Here is a 21561-nt window from a genome sequence, read left to right as displayed (position 1 = left end):
CGTGCAAGTAGATTTCGATGGTGCCTATGGAAGTTGATAAGAGTTCACTAAGTTGGGACAATAGTGGGCAAGAATCGGAGCATCAAACATTCCATTTTTGAAAAATATAGCTTACTTTGTTCATGAATATCGCAATCATCTAACACTATTTGGTTTACCATCACACGTCATCATGTAGTACATAAAGTCACAACCGTGTATGTAAAGTTTCGCATTGATCCGCTCAATCATTATAGACTTATACTGGCCTAAAGATGGTGTTACGACGATTTCTCCAAAGATAGCAATAAGTTAACAAACATTGTTTGTCATAAATTATAACATAACATAGCAATGATGCTATATTTATTTTTATCATTTGAATGTCAAGGAATAAAAATACGTGCATTTGAATGAAGACACCCAACTCACCCGTTTCCGGAACTATTATCCGGATAGATTCGAATTTCTCGCGGGCCTTCCATTCCGGAATGGTAGCGCGCTGATCCGACAATTGTGAAGCGCAACTGGTCCTCTGAAGGCTTACGCGATCTAACAATATATTGCACCAATTGAAGTTGTATGTGGCGTGTGCTGATCAACCAGTTTCACTAATAAAACTGTCGAAATGACCAATTCCCGCAGCCTCCTGTGAAGATCCAAAAGTCGTGTTAGTATGATGGCTCTAAAGTACTTTGGATTTGATTGGCTCTTGATAAGTATATTCAACCAATCAGAAACTCCGGCGTGATTCTATATTGATTCGATAAATCAGGCGAATTTCGGAAGTTTACAGTATAGCGAATTCACAATAACGTTAGGGAGATTTCGGAGATAACTTCTCGTTTTCTTTTTCCGTAAAAGATGAAAGCAAAGTGTTGTGCTTTCGAGCGAAATTTTGGATTTTGGCGTGAATTCCTAAAAAACCACGCGTCGTTCGTAAATCGATTCGATTGGCGCTTTCAAATTTTGCCATGATTTGATTGTTAGGACGAAGCAGATCGCACACCGCAAGACGACGATGAGCACCATCGAGTCGGCAATCTCACAGTATGCAAGTCCGAACACAATCATGCACTGTCTCCACGGCTACTTCTTCCTGGGGATGAAGCGTCGACAGCTTGCTGCTGTGTAGGGAAAGAGCGAGCAAACCATTTCGAACTGGATCACCAAGTGCGATGCAACCGGGTGCTACTCGCGCAAAGTGTCCGTGGTCGCCTTGCGAGTGTGTTGGTTGGAACGTCTGCGACGATCGCGTGCTCCAGGCTGGACTGTTGTCTGCGGTCACGGCTCGTCGAATGCTGGTCGACGAATGACGCGCAAAATGGACGTTCGATAGTATAATAGTATAGGCCCATGTCCCATGGGTCATTCATTGTTGTAGCGTTGGGGCTACAGTATTACGGTGGCAGAGGGATACGAAACATTGAATTGATTGAAACTCATGTTGTGTTAGTTTAGCTGTTCTATCTGTAGGACGTTCAAAAAGGCGTGGCTATGAAGGCAAGGAGTGGCTTGCATCTGAAGTGTAGCACGCCTCGGCAACTGGCACCACAGCACCAGCTGCAGAGGGGTGCTACTATACTAGTACTTATCTGGTGCTTCTAAGATATCGTTGATCAGCCACTGGTACAACTCCCGCCGATGTACTTCTAGGCGCGGCAGACTGAGCTACGGCGTCGGACGCCGCCTAAGTTTCTTTTCATAGTTCATACAAGTGTGTGTATACACGTGATGGTGCACGGGATTCTACGTCACTATGCATAGAGATGGAGGTTATCATTAACTTGTTCGGTCCCACCGCTCCTCTGATTGACCTCCACGCGTAAAAAAGCGTTGCACCAAGTCAACCGATCTGGCCAATCCCGGTCGATGATTCGAATCCATGAAATGAACCCACTTGAGGGATTTTGCTACTAAGTTCCGGAGTTTTCCTCAACTGCTTGCGAAGCCAATACTCTACCAGAGATCAGAGGCCCTCGCGGAGGAATGTCTTAAAAATGATAATCCAAACTCAATTAACCAATACTCTACCAGCAGCCCATATCGGTAGATGAAAACATGAAGCAAATTCATTTAACACACTATCACATAGTTCCGTATGGTACGGATAAGTACTCACTCCTCATTCCAACCCAGGTACAAACCACTTAAAATCGACAGGGTGGATGGCACGAAATCGGTCTCAACAGAAACTGGCAATGAGTAAAGTACGGTATTACCAGTACAGCGAAGTCCACTGACGTGGCAGGGCACAATGCGGCGTACAGTAGACTAGTACTAGTACAGTACTACTACTACCCTTCGTCCTACCCCCGCGTGCACATACTTAAGACTTACGGGACAGCATTGAATATTAATACCAACCTTGGATACTATGGTAAATATAATATAATTGTTGAATTAAAAGCATGGATGACATGTGGATGAAATTTGGATGACATTGGATGAAATTGGATGAAGTTGTGGGATGAAACCTAAAGTAGTGACCAAGCCTTACGTTGGCCCCGAGCGCCCGGGAGGCCGTCTGCGCAAGCGCGGCCGTACGAGAGCGCGGATCTAAGCTTCTCACTTCACCGAATGATCTATCTTTTCTTCTTGTCGGGCAGCGGCAGGTAGGCCGTAGGCCGTGCCGCTCCCGGACGCGGCCTGTATACAATGACCTAGCATTATCCTAATTTACTCTCATCTATACTAATTAGGATATGACCTAATATTAATGGTGGATGACGTTGGGATGACGTTTGGATGACACATGATACTATCACGGATATTTGAAATCCATATACTAGTAAATAATTCAAAGTATAATGCTAAATCCCCAGGGTTACCGGTGCAGATGCTCTACTACTAAATAGGAGTTGAGGTGGTCAGAGTACAAAACATATGCCTCATCTAAGTTGAGTTTATTAGTTTGAACGGTTTTCAGTCTTGGTTGAACGGTATCCAGATTTATTGAACGTTTTTCAGGGTTTGTCGTCAGTCAAACGACGGCCAAGTGCTGATCCGTGCAGGAGTACTGTACGCGGCGTATTTCGGCGCTGAGTTCGATCGCTTGGCCGGTTCATCACCTTGGTGTTTCCCCGTGAACCAATTGTTGTACAGTGTACTCCAAGCGAACCCCATCAGTGCATGTGTGTGTATTGTTGTGCATTGCTGCAGAAGTATGGGCAATCTCAACCCTGTTTTGCAACAGGACACTGGCCGGGATTCCATATTTTGATAAGGCTATTACTTGAAGGATATAAAACTGCCATATATAATACTGCCAGTATTGTAGCAGCGACCACTCTCGTTGGACGCAGGCCGCACAAGACGGGCGACTTGACAAGTGATGAAGAGTTAAACAACTCCCTTCTTGTGTCCAGCAGCAATGCGAGTCCGGCACGATACGTAAAGCGTGGGACAAAGCCTTTGCAATGGATTGTTCAGAAACGGATTTTTAAATCCATCGGGCTCATGGCAAGGGCCTATTGACCCTTGTACAGTAACGTTAAGTTTGCCTCGCGTCACACTCGGTGGAGGTGTTGTTCGGCTGCCTACAGCCGATTTATTGAAAAGATAGATAATCGTACAGACTTTCGAGCACAAATACATAATTAATCTTGAGTTAGAAGTGCTTCAGCTCAGTCGGTCGGGTGGATTTCCCGGCCTGCTACAAAAAATTTGGTGTCACGGCCGTGGGATCACATTCATCTGAATAACAAACCAACGTGCACCCAGAAATGTCCATCAAAATAGATCGATATTATACTCCGGCGTAAACAACGCTTGGAACCGTTTGACTGCCCCATCAGTCAAAACGGTTCCAATGGACAGGGAGGGGTATATTACTACTGTACTACTACTATTAATACGTAGTGTGCGATTATGTATCCACAGTACCGCCAATCGTCGAATTTGATGGATAGCATATAGCAATGGTCGATTGTTTGATAAAGGACCCAATAGCCATCCATACTGCTGTACTTTGCCGGACAATTTGTCACCACAGATTGAAGTTGTACGATCTGAATTCATGGACGTGTATGAGGCCATGAAGAAGCCCGCGAAGTTCGGACGTCGGAATGGTGGATGGGATACTCTCGCGTGTTGTGGATATATACATCCATGCCAAGCCCCGACGACGTTTTGCATCGCCCTTTCGACTGCTATGTATTCACTTTTCCATTTGACCTGTACAGCCTATCGTTAGCATCATGACTGTTTCAATGGGTACGTACGTTCTGGTTAATTTTCTAGCTTTTTGCCATCAAGGACAAAACCAACGTACTGATATAGCTAATGATGATGGGGATGATGCGTAGATGGATTCGCTTGGCTGCCCATAATGTCGGTGCTCTGCCTCGGCTCGATCACTTTTTTCATCGTCAAGAAGCGCAACGACATTGCGTCGTCCATTTTCGGAGTGCGTTCGTCGGCCACCAACCTCGAGGACGAAAGCGTTCCTGTGGCAATTGAAACCCCCGTCAAAAACCTCTAAGTGTTTTCTTGTGTGCCAACTGAAGCCCTTGTTAACGCGTCACTATATATATATTCGACTAGTTTTTAGATTCAGTGTGTTTCAGTGTTGTTGTATATCAACCTTGCGTTGTGCTTGTCGATCTGTACGAGCAGTATACATACTACATCGTAGTAGCAATGAAGGTTACCACCCGAACTCGCAAAATGGCTGTAGAAGAGAAGGTCGTTGGTTCACAAGAAGCACTGCGACAAGTGGCTCAGGGGTATGATGGCCGCTGGTTGGCTGGTTGCCGTGCGAGGGTTTTGAAAGTAACGTTAATACATAGCCTCAACTGTTGTTCGGAGACGAACAGTCCATGCAGTTGTTAGACATGAGCTATCAGGATACAAAACTTGTTCCCCTGGCAAGTGTCAGAATATATCACGCATGCGAAGTGTCTCCATATGTAGCTCGAAGTCAAGAGGCTCTACCACTTGGCACAATCAAACTGTAAAGGGAATGTATGGTGGTAGGAACATTGAGGCAGTGTTATGTGATATGAAGACCAAGGCTTATGTAAGGTCTCCATAGCTTATGTTTTGTGTGGTTGTGTGTGCTGCTGGGCAAGGATGTGAGGGGTTTGGAATGATGTAGCCCTGGCTTTCATTCCTGGTTTTACCTCGAACTGAGCTCTACCTTTTTGTGCGTGTTCTACCCCTGCCCCCACCCCCCCTGCCTATTCAACAGCAGTGTTATGCACGAATCAAGTACTAACTAGTTATTGGTACATGTAATCATGGGCATATACTACTATATACTACTGAATGGCAATGAGGATCAGTTGGTTCAGGGTTCGATACCATCTACCCGTAGCGCGGTCTTTTATCCACCTGGACCAAGCTCCATGAACTGTGTGTTGTTATTCGAGCGTGGTCAAGAATGAAGGGGCGGGTCACACTGTGAAGTTTGGCACATTCCATTGTGTTGTTTCCCCTCCAGTGCCAACACATACAATCGGATGGGGGAGGGCACTTGATTGACTTGATGTTACCACGGCGTTGCAGAATCAAGAGTGTGAGATTCTGGCAGCCAGTTTCCACGTCCAAGTACTACTAGTATGTACTAGTAGTAGTACTACCCATCTCTCGATTGTGATCAAAGTTGAACGTTTTCCACTTCATCGTGGATTGGCTGGAAGTGATGGCTGTAACGATATGATTGGCTCAAAACATTTCTTCGCAGTATGATTGGCTGATTATCCCGTCGAAATTCAATACGAATCGTGTCACTTGACCGAAACTCGTCTACCAATCGCATGGCGTGAGACTTTTTCTCCTCAAACCTCTGGCGGTCGAGACATGGCGCCTTCGGTGGGACGACCCCGCACGAGGCGATCGTTAGCCACCCACAAAGCGACGAGCATCACTACCACGAGATCAGCATCAAGAGCGACATCCTCATTGGCTCCGTTGAAGCTGCCGACGGACGTGGTCGAGATCTCGGATGACGACATCCACAACGACAGCCAGAACGACGACGGTGATGGTGACAGCGACGACGACGTAGTGCTTGAAAAGGTGGTCCCCGCCCCTCGGAACACACCGTTTGCAGAATACGGGGGGTACTATAGCCCCACAGGTGGTGCAGTGAAACCAGCGAAGAAGAAGCGCAAAGTCGTTCCGGCCGCCGCCGCCATAACACCAAAGACCCCCGAGCAGGAACTGCAAGACACCACTGCCCTCGCCGCACGCATGTTCGAGCAGCATGCTTCTCTCGTTCCCGAGATCACGAGCATGTACAGCCAAGTGGCGTGGTGTCGGCTTCGCGGATGGCCGTATTGGCCCGGGTATGTATGCAGTCCGCAAATGCTGGCCGTCGACGCAGATACGATGGAGACCTTTGTGCCGCTGATGAAGACACATTACTGGATCTACTTTTACCATTGCAACAAAAGGTATCATCCGATCTGTTTGGCCTATATGTTTCTTGCTTGTATTGAATATATATATATACACCCAAATTTGGACCTCAGGGTCCAATCAAATATAATATGTTACCCAATGGATGCTTATATACATCACTACACTATACAGTATTTTAGTATCGATAAAAATATTGTGGTTAAAATCGACAGAACGTGATTTGATTGGCCAGTTCATTTTCTCAAATCGATATGTCTACGATTCTACGGGCGACTCTATAATGTCGAACCGATTTGACAACATTGTTTTCATGCTCATGCTATGTACTGCTCACTACATATAAAATAAAGGAGATATTATTGGAGATTCGGTACAAATTTCCGACCCCGTTCAATCGAATCTCGCCGACCGAACTGGACATCAATCTTCGCTCCCATTGGTCAATCCGAAATTACGTGTCGCTGAGTGGCTACGATCCATTTCGATTTTCTACCGGAAATGGCGATATTAGCCAATGAGATGTCTGGCTCGGTTTGTGCTCGATTCTATTTCTTGATACAAAGTTAACCTACATCAACATCAGTTGTTGGTATTGTGCTTTCAAGCAAAAATTGGTATTTTCGGTAGATTCGGCGAACGACGTCAAATCTACCTGAATATAATCGTCTAGACGTCGTTTTACTTGAGCTGAATATATTTACTGTGAATCCTGTCCGATACAACGTTGAACTCTTTGTGAAATGGAGAAGCTTGGCCATGCACCGGACACACCTGCAATTTGATTGGTCGAAATATTTTTGTTCGAACATTTCATTGGCTACTTTGGTCCGTCGATGACTGGCTTCGTCGATTCGATTGGCAGCCCCGATCCATTTTGAAATCGAATTACCAATAACACCGTTTCTTTAGTGCGGCGGTGCCACATTCGTCGGTTGTTCCGTGGGATGACCAGTCCAAACCGTATCGAGATGGCTATCCAACTGGAGGCGTAAACCGCACAATCGGGCTAGCAGAAGCCGTTGACGTCGCGGAAGTACGTCTCAGCTTCATCTTATTACGTGTTGTTTTACCCAAAATTTGGCCTTTTAAGCAGATTCGCCAAATCTTTTGTCAAAATGGTCCAATTTCAGTTACACACGATTAATTCGATGTTGAATTGGTCGAAGAGTGGATAATTTGATTGGCTACTGGATTCTTGATCTGGGTTTTGATTGGTCGATTGATTGTCTGCGGATTTGGTGCTGCAGCACTGCTTGACAATATGTATATGTTCATCTATTTGATTCAATTTGGACACGATCATCGTAGAAAGAATACAAACTCGCGGCGGACGACAGAGTGGCGTGGGTGGTGACGCGCGTGCGGAAGAAGGTCCTAATATATTGTCTATTGAAATCGTTTTAAATTGATTTTATAAACTCAATATAACTAACTGGATGACTCGTAGGAAAGTGCCCAAGCTGTCCTAAAGACTCGGCGAAGACTTATGCCTTCAAACGACTTAAGGGATGAAGATTTGCGGGCGTCGGATGGGCCAACTCAGCTTAAAGGCGCGGCGGCGTTGAGGGAAATGGCTCAAGCGGCTTCGTCGTGTTCGATCCAACCTTCTACTCTGTTAAGCACCACCAATCTTGGCCACGATAGTAGTAGTAGTGCCGAAGAGGGTTGATCTAATATGTATATTAATAGTAGATAGTCTTGTGCTTTTTACCCAAACGTGTAGTAGCACCGAAGAGGGTTGACCTAATATGTATATATTACTGGTAGTTAGATACTGTAGTGTTGTGCTTTTCACCCAAATGTGCACTTTTCAGTCAATCGAGCATCTCCACCGCTATAGGATATTTTCAGAGGTTATACTGGTAGGATTTGCTATAAGCTTACCATCCCCCCACGATAAACTGAATCGTCAAAATATGCCTTTGATGGACAATTCAAAGGTGTGGATTATATGTCTATCATAGATACTAAACCTCTACTCCTTATACTCCACTTTTCAACGACATTCCCACAGATACACTCAATTAGTTGAATTGCACTCAACACGAATGCGTTGGGCGATCAATATTTTACCGAAAGCCATGGGTGTAGGAACACTTTTCGCAATTTTTATTTGATTACTGGTAATATTTTACCAAAAACTGTGGGTGTAGAATTGCTTGCGGCGGTTTTGAATTTATCTTCTGCCCGCAGGATACGCCCAAAATTATAGGTGAACGGTTAACGGAATGGACTCTTAGTGCAACACAACGGGATCAAGTCGCTACCGGTAGGCGAAATCGATTTGCAACAGTTGCGAATTCGCATTGGAGGCCACTATGACCAGGAGTTCGTCGTACCTTGAACGTTTTCTGCATCAGCGTGGGGGTGCACGACCTTTCGCAGCGTAGCGGAGGTAAGCTTGCTTCTGATTTTCGTGAGAGGTTCGGCGCATTGCCGGGGGTTTACGATAGCGATCCACTGGCAATGCGCCAAACCCCGGAAAATGAAGACTACACTTCGACCTAACTAATCTAGGTTCTAGGGCGCCGGGGTTCCGATCTTTCAAGCCTCCTCATGCGGACGTTCTTACGTACACATTTCGTTTGTTTCGAGGTAATCAAGTGATATTACATGCGCGAAGAGCCATTCCTAATTCCTGCCAGCACACTAGTGCAGTGGCGTATTTTCGGGGAAAAACTGCTTACCCATTGTTTTCGGGCTTAAGAGTCTGAAAAGAAATTACAGACGCACCCTAATTTTTTTGAGTTTAAAAGGAGTACAGTACCCAAACTATTTTGTGGATCGCTTGCTCTGAGTTCACTTGAAACCGTTGCAAAACTTGGCCCGCAAAAGGATTTCGGCACAGTCTCAATCCATCTCAAGAAATCTACAATTTTCAAAAGAAATGACTGAAAAGGAATTATAGACGCACTTTTTGATTAACATCTACTAGTATTTATGAATGGATTGTCCACGACAAACGATATTGTCCTTTTACTGTACCCAAAATTTAGACTTGTGTGCTGATTGGCCAGATCTATCGATCGATTCTTTCTACTGAATTTTGTATGTAAAAAGGTCTCCTGTGGTGATTGGCATCACACTAGTTGAAGTTACACACTAATTTAACGTTGATGATGGTTTCCTGCAATCTGATTGGCTCAATTCTAAAAAACCAGTAGATGGCCCGAAAATCGACCCCTTAACTTGTTACGCTTTCTCAACAAATAAGACGATTTGGACGAACTTTCAACTATGCTGTTATAGAGGATTGAACGCGCTACATGATTATACAAGCAAGCTTTGAAGGATTTGATGAATGCTTCACCAAGTTCTTGCTGGTCATGGTCCAAATTGTGAATTTTAAGAAAATCAGTAGATGGCCCTAATTTAGCCTTGAATACACTATACATCGAAACAGTGGGACTCGTACTACGAATGTCAATATGTTCACTATAGTTTATATGGAGTTATATAAGTTTCGTCATGAAAAGTGTTTCAGGCTATTCTCTGATATCGGGCAATCTACTGGTTTTTTACGTTACTATTGGATGTTGTTACATAGGATTTTGTATGTAGAATAAATAGTGAGATCTTCGAAGTCCCTTCGAATCGTGCGAATTCGGGGTCTCTTTATTTTAAAGGGTGCGATGTAGATGAATAATTGGGTATTTTGGTTATTTCAGGTTTGTCCCAAAATGGTTGGTTTGGTTTGTCAAAATAATCAATATTGACCAATCAGATTTCAAGATTTCGATTCAAAGTATGGCTTAACAGTAAATTCACTTGTTCGATGTAAGCATGCCCACAGTTTTTAAGCCCGTTACACTCACAACCACAACACTATATGCAGTAACGTTAATATTGAAAATCCAACGTCCAGTGGCATATGGGGCCGTGTGTTTACTTTGGCACGGATATTAGTAAACGTGTAGACATTGTAGTATTTTATTCATGAGCTTGTCGACGGGCCAGACCCGGCAACTAGTGCAACACTTTCATCCGGAGTTTGCACTGCTACAGACACATAAATGCGTGGTTCATACAAACGTTAGCATGCCCATCTTTAGTTCGTTACTACAGTAACGTTATCATCATCGTGGAAATATGTCATCTGCACCGCACCTTCAAATGGTCTGGTTATTTTTGAGAGCTACGGTTCTAATTGGTTAAGTACAGTAATATTCAGACGAGCTTCGGTGTGGCTTCTAAAATTCCTCGTTCACTGTAGTTGCACGATCGATTAGCATTTTGTCAAGGAAGTCGTTGTCATGTCAAACGTCGTTACGTCGAAGTATGATGAATTCGCTCTAAACTTGCGTGGTTTGTTTAATTAATATTGAATCACGCTGGAGTTCTCATTGGCTGACTACACTTGTCCGTGTTGTAAGAGCCAATCAAATCCACTCAAAATTAGATTAGCCAATACTAGTAGCGTCGATTCGTGATTCGATTCGACGGGGTCTGGACAATTTGTACCGAATCGACAATACCGGTAACATCTCACTTCAATGTGAGCCAGAGATCTCGGAATTGATTGGCTGGCGGACGACTGCCACAGCCAATCAAAAGTCGTTTGCTCGTCGCTGGTTTGTATGGACGTTGCAGCCGCGTTGCGAGCGTAGAATGTCGATGTTGGCTTGTTGAAGCAAGTCAAGGGCCACGTGTCTGGCCTTGGGATGGGGGTGGTCGTGCGCCCGTTGGAGCCACTTTTGGATGTTATAGCAGCAGCTGCGACATCGTTCGAACGTGCATTTGCTGGTCAAGGCTACGTACGATATACAAGTCGAAATATATACATATATATATTGTCAATTCGATATTGGAGTGGGGTGCCTAATCCAATGAGCCGCACGAGATCGGCAGACACTCGATCGACCAATCAACATCCAGAATACGAATCAAGTGGCCAATCAAATTCACTCTTCGATCAATTCAACGTAGAATTAGTGTGTGAATGACACTGGACGAGTTTTACATACAACACTCAGTACAAAGAATCGATCGATGGAGTTGGCGAATCAGCACAAAAGTCCAAATTTGGGGTAAAAGAAGACAATATACAGTGTATGTCTCGTACCCAAAGTATGCACTTTGCATTGGGGACATGGCTTTCGTTCAGAGACATTGTTGGTCGTCCAAATGGGAATTGCCGTGCCGGTGGCCTCTTTTTGCAGTTTTTTCAACGCTTCGCGTTGCTGTCGGCGGAATTTACAAGCGTCAGCAATGTCCACATCTTGACTAGCAACTGGAGTAGTAACTTGTACAACGTCCACACCGCCTTGAACAGTTGAGGGAGCTGAAGAAAACGACTCGATAAAGGATGAAAGCGCCGCCAACGTTGGGAAATTCGTGGTCGGGAGGCCCCGTGGACGACCACCTGTACAGTATTGCAGTGATGTTTCGAACGCGTTTTAAACGTTACCAGTAGTCAAGTTGGCGTGGTTGGTAGTACTAGTCGTCACGACTGGCTGGTTGTGAAGGGCCAATACGGAGGCTCGAGGTACGGCATACCCATGTTTAGTCTTGGTCACATGTGGCAAGTTGGCCACAAAGGTCGCGGCGGGGACTACGAGGTCCACATCAATCGAATAATCAAACCCATATATATATAGTCGATGTGATTTCTTCAAATTTTGCAATATTCCCCATAGTTCGTTCACAATCGAGCACAACCGAGACATGTGATTGGCTAATTAAGAGTATCCACTTTGCCCTTTCGAACCATCGAAAATCGAGTGTAGCGAATACCGCGACAAGGAATCTTTGAATGACCAATGATGGGAGAGATTGGTGGTGGTCACAGAATAACCAAATCGACCAATCAAAACCCAGAACAAGAATCAAGTAACAAATATTGTCGATTTGATACAAATTTGGGAAGGGGGTGCAATCGAATCGCGCCGACCAAACCGATCCACAATCGATCTGATTGGTTGAATTTCATTGATAAGGTTTTGATTGGCTAATAATCTTGAGCTCATTTGAAGTACCCAATCAAATCGATTTAAATTCCAACGAGAAACCACGCCACAACACGAAATTTCACTCGAAAGCAGAATAATCAAATTATCCACTTTTCGACCAAGTCAGCTTTGCATCTGAAATTAGTGTGACACTCGACGATCTTTGTACTTATTGTCAAGATATTCGATTCAAAATTGGAGTGGGGTGCTCAATCGAGTGAGCAGCACCAAATCGGTAGACGACAATCGATTGACTAATCAAAACCCAGAACACTACTCAAGTAGCCAATCAAGCAAACCACTCTTTGACCAATGCAACATCGAATTAGTGCGTGACTTCAATTAGTGTGACACTGGACGATTTTTACAAAAGTCAGGACAACGAATCGATCGATCGATTTGGCGACCATCCACACCACAAAGTGTCCATATCGTTTGGGGTACAAGCAAGCACAAGACCGAATGTTCCATCTCCAAGATGGGAGTTATTGCGAACGTATGTACGTACCGTTTCGAACCGTGGACACAAACGCAATATGAATCGTGGTTGACGTCGTGTGTGTTGCCACGTATTGCAGCATCGCGTGTTCGATTCCTCGATTCAATACACGGCAGCTGAGCACAAACACATCGATACGGGACGTTTCGTCGTCTAATTCCGTCCAAGCGGCCATCCCCACAAGCCCATAATGGCCAAAGCGATCAGTGACATGCACGTACAATATGGACCCACGGAACGCCACGACGTGCGCCTACAACGTACGAGACGTTTCGTAACATTTGGCGACCTGAATACGTACGTCGGATGTGAAAGCGCGCGCCGCGTCCGTGTGGCAATTGAATTGGTTGGTGCGCTGACACAGTTGCACGAGCCGAGACAAAGTAGACGACACTGTCGCTGACGAATCCACCAATTGGATGTCGATTTGCATGCCCAGCGATAGTTTCAATGTATCGGGGGTACCCGAAACAATGGACGGAATCTGCGACAACGTTGAAGGGTGATTTGTGATGGCACAAGCCAAAAGCTGGTGCCGATACATTGCAGTCCGTCGTGCATCTTCAGCTGTCACGGTAGCGTCGAATGTACCCAACGGGCTATCAAATGCCCAGCACGTCGGCATAAACTACTCGTATATGTATCATGATGTCAACAAGGGGTATTGTTGACCATAGAGCTTAAAACTGGAGCGACAGGATGGAGTCTGAATCGACCAATGTACACAAGCATAGCAGTAGAATTGAGCCAATCAGATTGCAGGAAACCGTCACTGACATCGAAGTAGTGTGAGACTGAAATTAGTGTGAATACAAGCCCCACTGTTGCATGCAAATTTCAGTACAAACAATCGATCGATGGATTATTGGCGATGTTCAGGACAAAAGGCAGCCAAATTTGACAATCCGACTCTTCGTCCGAATTGGTCATCCAATCAAATCAATTCCAAATTAAGTGGAGCAGCCCTCCACAGAATCGAATGTAAGAAGAGAATGGATTCAAGAACCACCTAAGCCGCCAATCAAATCACGTCCTGTCGAATTTCTGCCAATCCAAACTTTAGCACAGTCGCTTATGGGGCAACACTAGATATAAACTAATCTATGTATCATATAGTGGTAGGCGTACAAGCTTAAATTGGATCAAATGGATTCGATCGAATGCAATATATTTGGCGAAATAACTCGCACACCAAATCCAAATGTGGGTAAAATGCACCATACAACCAACTGGTTGCATATGAACAACGAACGCTGCAAACCTCTGGAGTAAGCCGCATGGGCACTTAAACCACACTAATTCCAGGACAATTTTGCTCGACATACAACCAACTGGTTGCATATAAAGAACGCTGCAAACCTCTGGAGTAAGCTGCATGGGCACTTGAACCACACTAATTCCAGGACAATTTTGCTCGACATCGCCGCATTCGACCGCATTGTCATCCACAAACACGACACTGTCCATGGCTACGTTTAGCTGAGTGACCAGGGCTTGGATATTGGCCGACTTTAGCTCGTGGTTGATCTTGGCTAACAAAATGTGCACATCCCATTGCAGCACCTACGGACGACATGGTATATATTATCCAGTCGATTTGAAATCATTGGAGTCATGTGCTCAATCGAATGAGCAGCAGAACCCAATTGGTAGACAAGAATCAGCACAAGGATTGAGCCAGTCAGATTGCAGGAGCCACCATCAACGTCGAATTAGTGTGTGACTTCAATTAGTGTGATATCAATCACCACAGGACAACTTTTTACATACAAAATTCAGTAGAAATGATCGACAGATTTGGCGATTCAGTAAAAGGACAATATTGTCCAGTCGATTCGAACTAATTGAAGTCATGTGCTCAATCGAATGAGCAGAAGAACCCAATCGGTAGACAAGAATCAGCAAAAGGATTTAGCCAATCAGATTGCAGGAGCCACCACCAATATTGTCCAGTCGTTTCGGCCTAATTGGAGTCATGTACTCAATCGAATTAGCACAAAGAACCCAATCGGCACACGACAATCAATCGCGACCAATCAAAACCCAGAACACGAACGAATCCAGTAGCCAATCAAATCGTATCGACTCTTGGTCCAAATTAGTCAATTAGCGTGACACTGCAGCAAAAGAATCGATCCACAGATTGGGCGAATCAGCACAAACGTCGACATATTTTGGGGAAAATAGACATAGTTCACAAATGGCGACCATAAACAAGCGTACACAACCGCATACCATATCCGGATGATTCGCAAACACAGCGTGTACGTCCTTTGGTACGTTGCGACTGCACACACAAAGCAGGACACCTTTTGTGAATTGCGCCACTAGAAAACGCTGCAAGGCGGCGTATGCTGGGGGAATTGCAATCCCATCCAATCCATCTTCCGACACCGCGCCAGTCCACAACGTGTGGTCGCAGTCCACGACAATCACCTGTCGACATGGTTAACAATACGTGCCCAAACACGAACCTACTTTTGTGATGGTTCGAAACACACGGCAAATGGACCGGGTCCCCACGAGTGCCAACAGGTGGGCCATCGCAGTCGTATATGGACTGTGCGACAAGGTGTCTACCAAAAAACGGTCACCTTTTGTGAATCAGGAGGCTCACAACGTACCAGCAACAACGTCGTAGTAGGGCGACGGCGGGTCATAACATGCAAATACATTGGTCACTGTGACGACTTTGCGAGGAAGCTGTGCCAAGAAGGCATGCTCGTTGGCTATGTATGCATTGTCATCGACGAGCTCTGGCGGAGATGGACACAGAACCAACACGATATGGCGCGACGGGTTTAACGCTATATGCGTATCGATGGCTGCACAGAACCTACAGCACAAACAATGTGCATCCACGGCTATCAGGGGTTGACATCGAGCGTGCCTACCGGTGCATGAGTGACATATCCGGCGCTTCCTGGCGAAGTTCTGGGTGCGAGTGCCATAGATCCACGAGACGAACGAAGACGAGTGTGACTGCATGTCTTGTCGGTGAAGACGCTGCAAGCTGGGTTGGTTGGGCGAGGAACGAAGCCGTTTGGCCGTAGGGAATCCACGTAAGCGATGCGGTGATGGAGGGAAGGGTCTACGGAGATCATGGTGATGGATGCGATTGTTCCATTCACCTACCTCCCGGAAGAGTAGCTGCATGGCTGCATGGATGTCGTCCACGGCGAAGGTAGCGCCTACCACCACGTCCACGCTCGAAGCCATGATTGTGTCGCTGCTTTCGACTAACTTATTCGGATTGGCTAATAGAAACTGGTGTGGTTTTGATTGGCCACAATGAATCGCACTGTCCAATCCCATTGAAGCAATTCTTAGTTCATTCCGATTAGATAAATATTCTTTTACCCAAAATTTGGACTTTTGTGCGAAATCGCCAGCTCGATTTTTTGTACTGATATGTGAATTTTGTGTGTAAAATGCCCCGTGGTAATACTGTGCGTATTTGATTCGCTGGGAGTACTGTTAGGATACCACTAACGTTTTGCATAACCGTAGATGGCCAGTTTATGGTGCACGGGACAGTTTAAGGTGTACTCAAATTGGCCAATGGAATTGCTTGAATTTTGGAGTAGCCAATCGAATCACTAGAAAAATGAAAACACTAAACTATAAGCAAAAACTGCATACATAATTTAAGCTTAAACCGTGCACCATAAACCGTCCCTCCTATTTTGCCTTGACTTAAGTGGAATCGAAGTAAATGAACGCTAAGCTGAAGTCTATTCAAGCCGATTAAATAATCAGAAGAATGACCAACCTTTCGGCTTCATGCAGCACTTTTCAGAATTGAAATCCCGGTCCTGAGAGACGAGTAAGCTGCATTCTACGACGAAGTCTCTTTCAAGTGCACCATAAACTGGCCATCTACGTATGTGGTCGTCGAATATCCTTTCAGAACCTTCTTACACCAAGTGTTGGGCAGGAACACTCGAATCCGTGGTTATTACGCTTCGGTCGACTTAGAACCTTGCCAGGGACTCTGAAAAAATGTACTCCTACAATTCCACAATAAGGGAGCGAATAAGAAATCCGGCGTACTCCTCCTTCACAGTCAATTAAAATATCTTACCTTTTAAACTTCATATCACCCAACTGCCTCATCGCCGAATTCAGAAATTCTGACTGCAGCAATCAATTCAGGTGGGGTTTACCCTGAGAACAAATATACTTCGGTGGCAAAGTGAATCGAGAGAGAGAGGTTGGTGCAAAGATTTACAGCTGTTAAATACTGTACTACGTAGTACTACGTAGTAATTGCCATCCAAGTAAATCCATCATCGTTAAACGTGCTTCGTGGTCACTTTGGGTGTCCTTGTCACCGCATACAATGGAGGTGCTGAAAGTTGCGATGACTCTGGAGGCTTCTGGAGTGCTGATTCGTTCAATGAATAGTACAGTAACGTTAGTAGCGTTTGCTGAATACTCTGTACTATTAATAGTAGTTGGATACATCCTGCTTACTATTACTACGTAGTAATAACTTACTTCGAAGTACTTCAAGTAGGTAGTACTACTCTGCAGGATTAAAAACGTGTTTTATTTACAGTAACGTCGTCTACCAAGCAAGTGTTGTATATCTTCTATATATCTCCTTTCGCCAAATATTTCAGACTGTCCTCAACATTCAGTGGCCTCCCAATCAACAACCGTCCACTTTCAAACGACAAGTTCATGGTTGTTGCTAGTTAACAATCATGTGGCTTAGTTTTCAATTTGCACACTATTCAATCACACAACCATGACCAAGAAACACGTATCGTTTGCAGCCACCAAAACTGTGGCGGAGTTTCACATCGCACACAACCCCACCACCGTGCCCCACGTCGGCCCCTCCGTCGGTCTCGTGGGTCCCCCCATCTGCATTTCCAGCGTTCCCATTCTCGACGAGGACGAAGTGGTTGCAACACAAGGCAAAAAGCGACGCGCTCTGTACATGGAGCCCGTTCGTCGCGTGGTGATGCTACGACGACAAGGTTACAGCATGGAGGACATCGGTCGCATTTGCATCCAAGCAGACTACGTCAAACAATGTCGCAAAGAGACCGCGTTGGCCTATCTCGTGGAAAAGAGGTTGCTCGTGGAGTCCAAATCGACCGATTTGCATGTCAAGCCAAACACTCCGGGAGTACTTGTTTGAAGGTACAGGTGCTGTGACACGTCAAGATTTATATTTAACATGACGATGTGAACGAGAATCGAATGTTCGTTTGTCGGCTTTGAACCCACGAGTGTCTCTGGTCCTTCATTGGCTTCATCTACGAAGTTAAAGAAAAAATACTCACACCAACCATCCTTGAATATACTACGTAGTACTAACGTAACATACTAGTAGTAGTTAACACATACGGATAGTTAACGTTTACACAGAGTGAACCACAGGTACATACTAGTATTAGTTGGTTCTACGTGTAACGTTATTCTATACACGTAGAAAGAAACTCCAAGCGGCTCGCTCGGTTTTCATTCTCCTGGATAACGTCAAGCTTACATTAATGCTACAAAGGATATGGAGATATTTGCTTGCACTCAGTAACGTGACGACGAGTGTTGTTTGCCGACCTCGTGGCAATTCAAAACATGTCTGTTGGGTCAAAACCACTTGTGCTTTTTCGTGTTTTTAGGGTTATCAATAATTTCTGAATGTTTTAGTTCGTTCTAATTTGACAACGTGGCCATGCACACACACACATTCCCTGGTACCCATTACGTACCTTTGCATGTCAAGGGCTTGCGTGGATGCCCTGCCATTCTTGATCATTTGATCCATTGTCATGCGCAAGACTGCTGCGACGAGCGGGGAACTGCACCTGACTGTCGTGGAAGGCCGCAATCTTCGCCGACCTTGGAGTGTCTTTGGGCGGCTGAGTCCAGTGTGCATAGTCCACGTCGGAAGGCAGCAGCGCACGACAGAAGTGCACGAAGGCGGCGGGTCGAGTCCGTTCTGGAACGCGCTCTTCACGTTCGACGTGGACGAACACTCCACGGACGTGGACATTCAAGTTATGACCCCGTCCGTATGCAAATTGGCGTGCCTGGGGAGCGTGACATTGCCGATCGAGTTGAGTCGTTGGCAAGATCGCGAGTTCAAGGACCTGTGGCTACCCGTAACAATTGGGAAGCAACCATGTACTACCTCGTACGAATCAATGCATGCATGTGTGTGTTCACTACTTGTCATATTCTTGGGTCGAATTTGTATACAGTATTCTCGTTTGACCATAATTTGTCGGTGCTCATTAGATTTGATGTGTTTTATTACTAATTTATACTTCAAGTAGCCTAAAGTACGGCGAATTGCGGGTGCGAATCGAGTTCAAACTCGCGACCACGCTGTACAAGCACCCGTCCGTGATTGCCTTGCCTGTGCGACGCCACAACAAGGACAAGGTAGGAAGGAGCATTTGATTGGTGGGAATTTCTTCAATTTCGGCCAATCACAATGGTACATTCTGTATATTACTCGTACGTAGTAAGGTAGAAGTAGAAAAGTATTTGGTGACATCGAGCATACATATACTGTATTAGACAAAGCAATATATATATATATATATATATATATATATATATATGATGAAGAATACTATTCCGGGGATTGTGTAGGCCATCTCCACTACCACAATAACAACATAGAATGGCCTCGAGTTGCCGTTTATCCCAGATTCTCCTCTATCGACAACACTTGGATCGAATTCTTCTCCAAACATTTCTCATACAAATAAGGCGACTCCCCCACCAGCGGCATCTCTCCATATGCCAACTATTTCAGCAGCGTTGCAACCGTGGACTGGGTAGTTTATTGCTCCGTCCAAGCTAGTACAGATGGATGTTATTACGGTAAACATACCTGTAATCAAGTGCAGCAGCTTATTGAGCTGTGATGTTGAAAGGTGAAACTTTACTTTTCGTGGCTGTGTGTGCGATGGTAGACCACACCCCCGTCAACAAGACCGGTGACTGTACTACGAGCACATTATAACCATGAGCCAGTGTATATTTTGCACAATATCTCACCCGTGCAGCTGGCTGGGGCGTTTCAAGCGTCCGAAATGTATCCAAGGTACAACACCTAGTTGCTCGTTTTAGGTGATTTGATGGGTTGTGATATTGTCCTTTTACCCAGAATGTGGACTTTTGCGTTGATTCTCCAAATCTATCGATCGATGCTTGTGCTGAATTTTGTATGTCACGTGTTGTCCTGCTGTGGTGATTGGATTTTCACACTAATTTGAAGTCCCACACGAATTAAATGTTTTGATGATGGGTTCCTGCAACCTAAATTCACTCAATTCATTCTTCTGTCGAGGATTCTTCTGTACATGTGTATCGTATTGGGTTGTGTCGATGCATTCACATTCATTCTCCATATCACTGTGTCCAGTTTTCAGAATAGAAACACCACAAATTCCAATTCAATAATCTATACCAACCACTCTTGTCCATACAAATGTAACATCTTGTCTTAATGGTGACATTTACCTCGAAGTATTATATATATAATTGATGGAAATTGATGAGCATTCTCTCCTCTTTGATTGGCTACTTGATTCGCATCAAATTTCGAGAAAAGTGCACGAGAAAAGACATAGCACACTCTCTGGTGCCAACAGTAGATCGCAATACTTGACCATCTCTTGGTAACTTGTTCCAATCCTAAATATCTACAAGTTATGTATTGATGGTGTACCGGTACAGCGAGTCTGGGCTCGACAAAACAACTTCTTTCAGTAAGGCTGTTTGACAACTGACGATTTCACCCATTTTGGGTGTATAAACCTCTATAATATGATAAGTTTATTATATTACGAAGGTAATTGTTTTTAAGAAGTCTACTTTAATCAAGTAAAAAAAGAGTTCATAACTATAAGCTTCCGCATCTCAAAAAGGATTGTACGATTCAAACCTGTCGACTTTCAATGTTCATTGTGCTGCGTCAACGTACAGTAGCGTTCATGCTCAATTGAATTCGCAAGTCGAAGTACCTTGAATAAAATATGTACAATCAATTAAATTTCAACCGGTGTTTACGCATTGTCGAGGTTCAATACAAAAGCCAAGTTACTTTTGGCCCTAGAGTATACTTTAATCAAGTCAAAATACCGTAACGATCATTGCGGACCAGAATAGTATTTCTTCATCATTTTTTTAAAGCATCTTCCCACAAAAATTTCAACATTTTTCTTTAATAAAGGTTTTTCTATTCTTTGATATTTTAAACTATATAAAAACGTATTTTATTATTTATCCATTGTTTATTTATTGTCCATGATATATTGACACTCTCTGGACGTAGATTCAAAAGTGTGTGACCAAAGCCCCATCCAAGCGCCCAACAAGTTTGAAAGTCCTCGACCTCCTTCGTGACGTCCAGGGCAAATTGTGTGCTAAAAGTGGCTAAATACCTGTCAATTGAATAAACCAAGATATACAGGGAACTTCAGAATGCAAGGCCAGCTTTTTCCTTGGATTATTCGCACATTACAAGTCATATTGGTCAATGTACTTCGAAGTACGAATTGGTTTTTAACCAATGATTACCAGTTGCTTCAAGTTAAATTCAAATCCATGCAGCTGTACTTTATATTATAGAGGGAATATATAATTCTAAGTTGTTCACGAAGGGTTTTGACGAGGCAATGGAGACAGGAGACTTGTGTTTCGGCAGGTCATTCAAATATAGAGACACGATACAAATATTGTAATTTCTGCAAAAACGATACAATGAACAGAGTGCAAGCATAAGCGTTTGACGCGATA

General features: G+C 44.4%; 5 protein-coding genes across 10 annotated transcripts; 4 read left to right on the top strand and 1 right to left on the bottom strand.

The window, feature by feature from the left end:
* Positions 1-4178: 4178 nt before the first annotated feature.
* On the top strand, positions 4179-4462 carry H257_15726 (hypothetical protein; the record flags this gene model as incomplete). Its single annotated transcript, XM_009843919.1, has 2 exons — positions 4179-4194; positions 4287-4462. 2 exons carry the CDS (start codon positions 4179-4181, stop codon positions 4460-4462), a joined length of 192 nt encoding a protein of 63 aa, XP_009842221.1.
* Positions 4463-5724: 1262 nt separating this feature from the next.
* On the top strand, positions 5725-8061 carry H257_15725. Of its 2 annotated transcripts, XM_009843918.1 has the most exons (4): positions 5725-6377; positions 7255-7378; positions 7654-7716; positions 7793-8061. In XM_009843918.1, exons 1-4 carry the CDS (start codon positions 5782-5784, stop codon positions 8012-8014), a joined length of 1005 nt encoding a protein of 334 aa, XP_009842220.1. In that variant the 5' UTR covers positions 5725-5781; the 3' UTR covers positions 8015-8061. The 2 variants fall into 2 exon arrangements, with proteins under 2 accessions (XP_009842220.1, XP_009842219.1); XM_009843917.1 differs by having other exon boundaries at positions 7654-8061.
* Positions 8062-10712: 2651 nt separating this feature from the next.
* On the bottom strand, positions 10713-16011 carry H257_15724 (hypothetical protein; the record flags this gene model as incomplete). Its single annotated transcript, XM_009843916.1, has 11 exons — positions 10713-11095; positions 11408-11707; positions 11753-11896; positions 12802-13045; positions 13094-13420; positions 14152-14355; positions 15028-15228; positions 15271-15368; positions 15417-15628; positions 15687-15883; positions 15928-16011. 11 exons carry the CDS (start codon positions 16009-16011, stop codon positions 10893-10895), a joined length of 2214 nt encoding a protein of 737 aa, XP_009842218.1. The 3' UTR covers positions 10713-10892.
* A 1463-nt stretch (positions 16012-17474) lies between these two features.
* Positions 17475-18083, top strand: H257_15723 (hypothetical protein). The gene has a single exon (XM_009843915.1). It carries the CDS (start codon positions 17546-17548, stop codon positions 17942-17944), a length of 399 nt encoding a protein of 132 aa, XP_009842217.1. The 5' UTR covers positions 17475-17545; the 3' UTR covers positions 17945-18083.
* A 401-nt stretch (positions 18084-18484) lies between these two features.
* On the top strand, positions 18485-21253 carry H257_15722 (hypothetical protein). Of its 5 annotated transcripts, XM_009843913.1 has the most exons (5): positions 18485-18943; positions 19086-19194; positions 19408-19641; positions 19734-19864; positions 21098-21253. In XM_009843913.1, the coding sequence occupies exons 1-3, from the start codon at positions 18579-18581 to the stop codon at positions 19435-19437; spliced, it is 504 nt and encodes a 167-aa protein (XP_009842215.1). In that variant the 5' UTR covers positions 18485-18578; the 3' UTR covers positions 19438-19641; positions 19734-19864; positions 21098-21253. The 5 variants fall into 5 exon arrangements, with proteins under 5 accessions (XP_009842215.1, XP_009842212.1, XP_009842213.1 ...); XM_009843910.1 differs by having other exon boundaries at positions 19408-19864; XM_009843911.1 differs by lacking the exon at positions 21098-21253 and having other exon boundaries at positions 19734-20679.
* The last annotated feature ends 308 nt before the right edge of the window (positions 21254-21561 follow it).

This window comes from Aphanomyces astaci (genome assembly GCF_000520075.1).
Source record: "Aphanomyces astaci strain APO3 unplaced genomic scaffold supercont1.74, whole genome shotgun sequence".
NCBI lineage: Eukaryota > Oomycota > Saprolegniomycetes > Saprolegniales > Verrucalvaceae > Aphanomyces > Aphanomyces astaci.
This window is presented reverse-complemented; position numbering and strand designations above follow the sequence as displayed.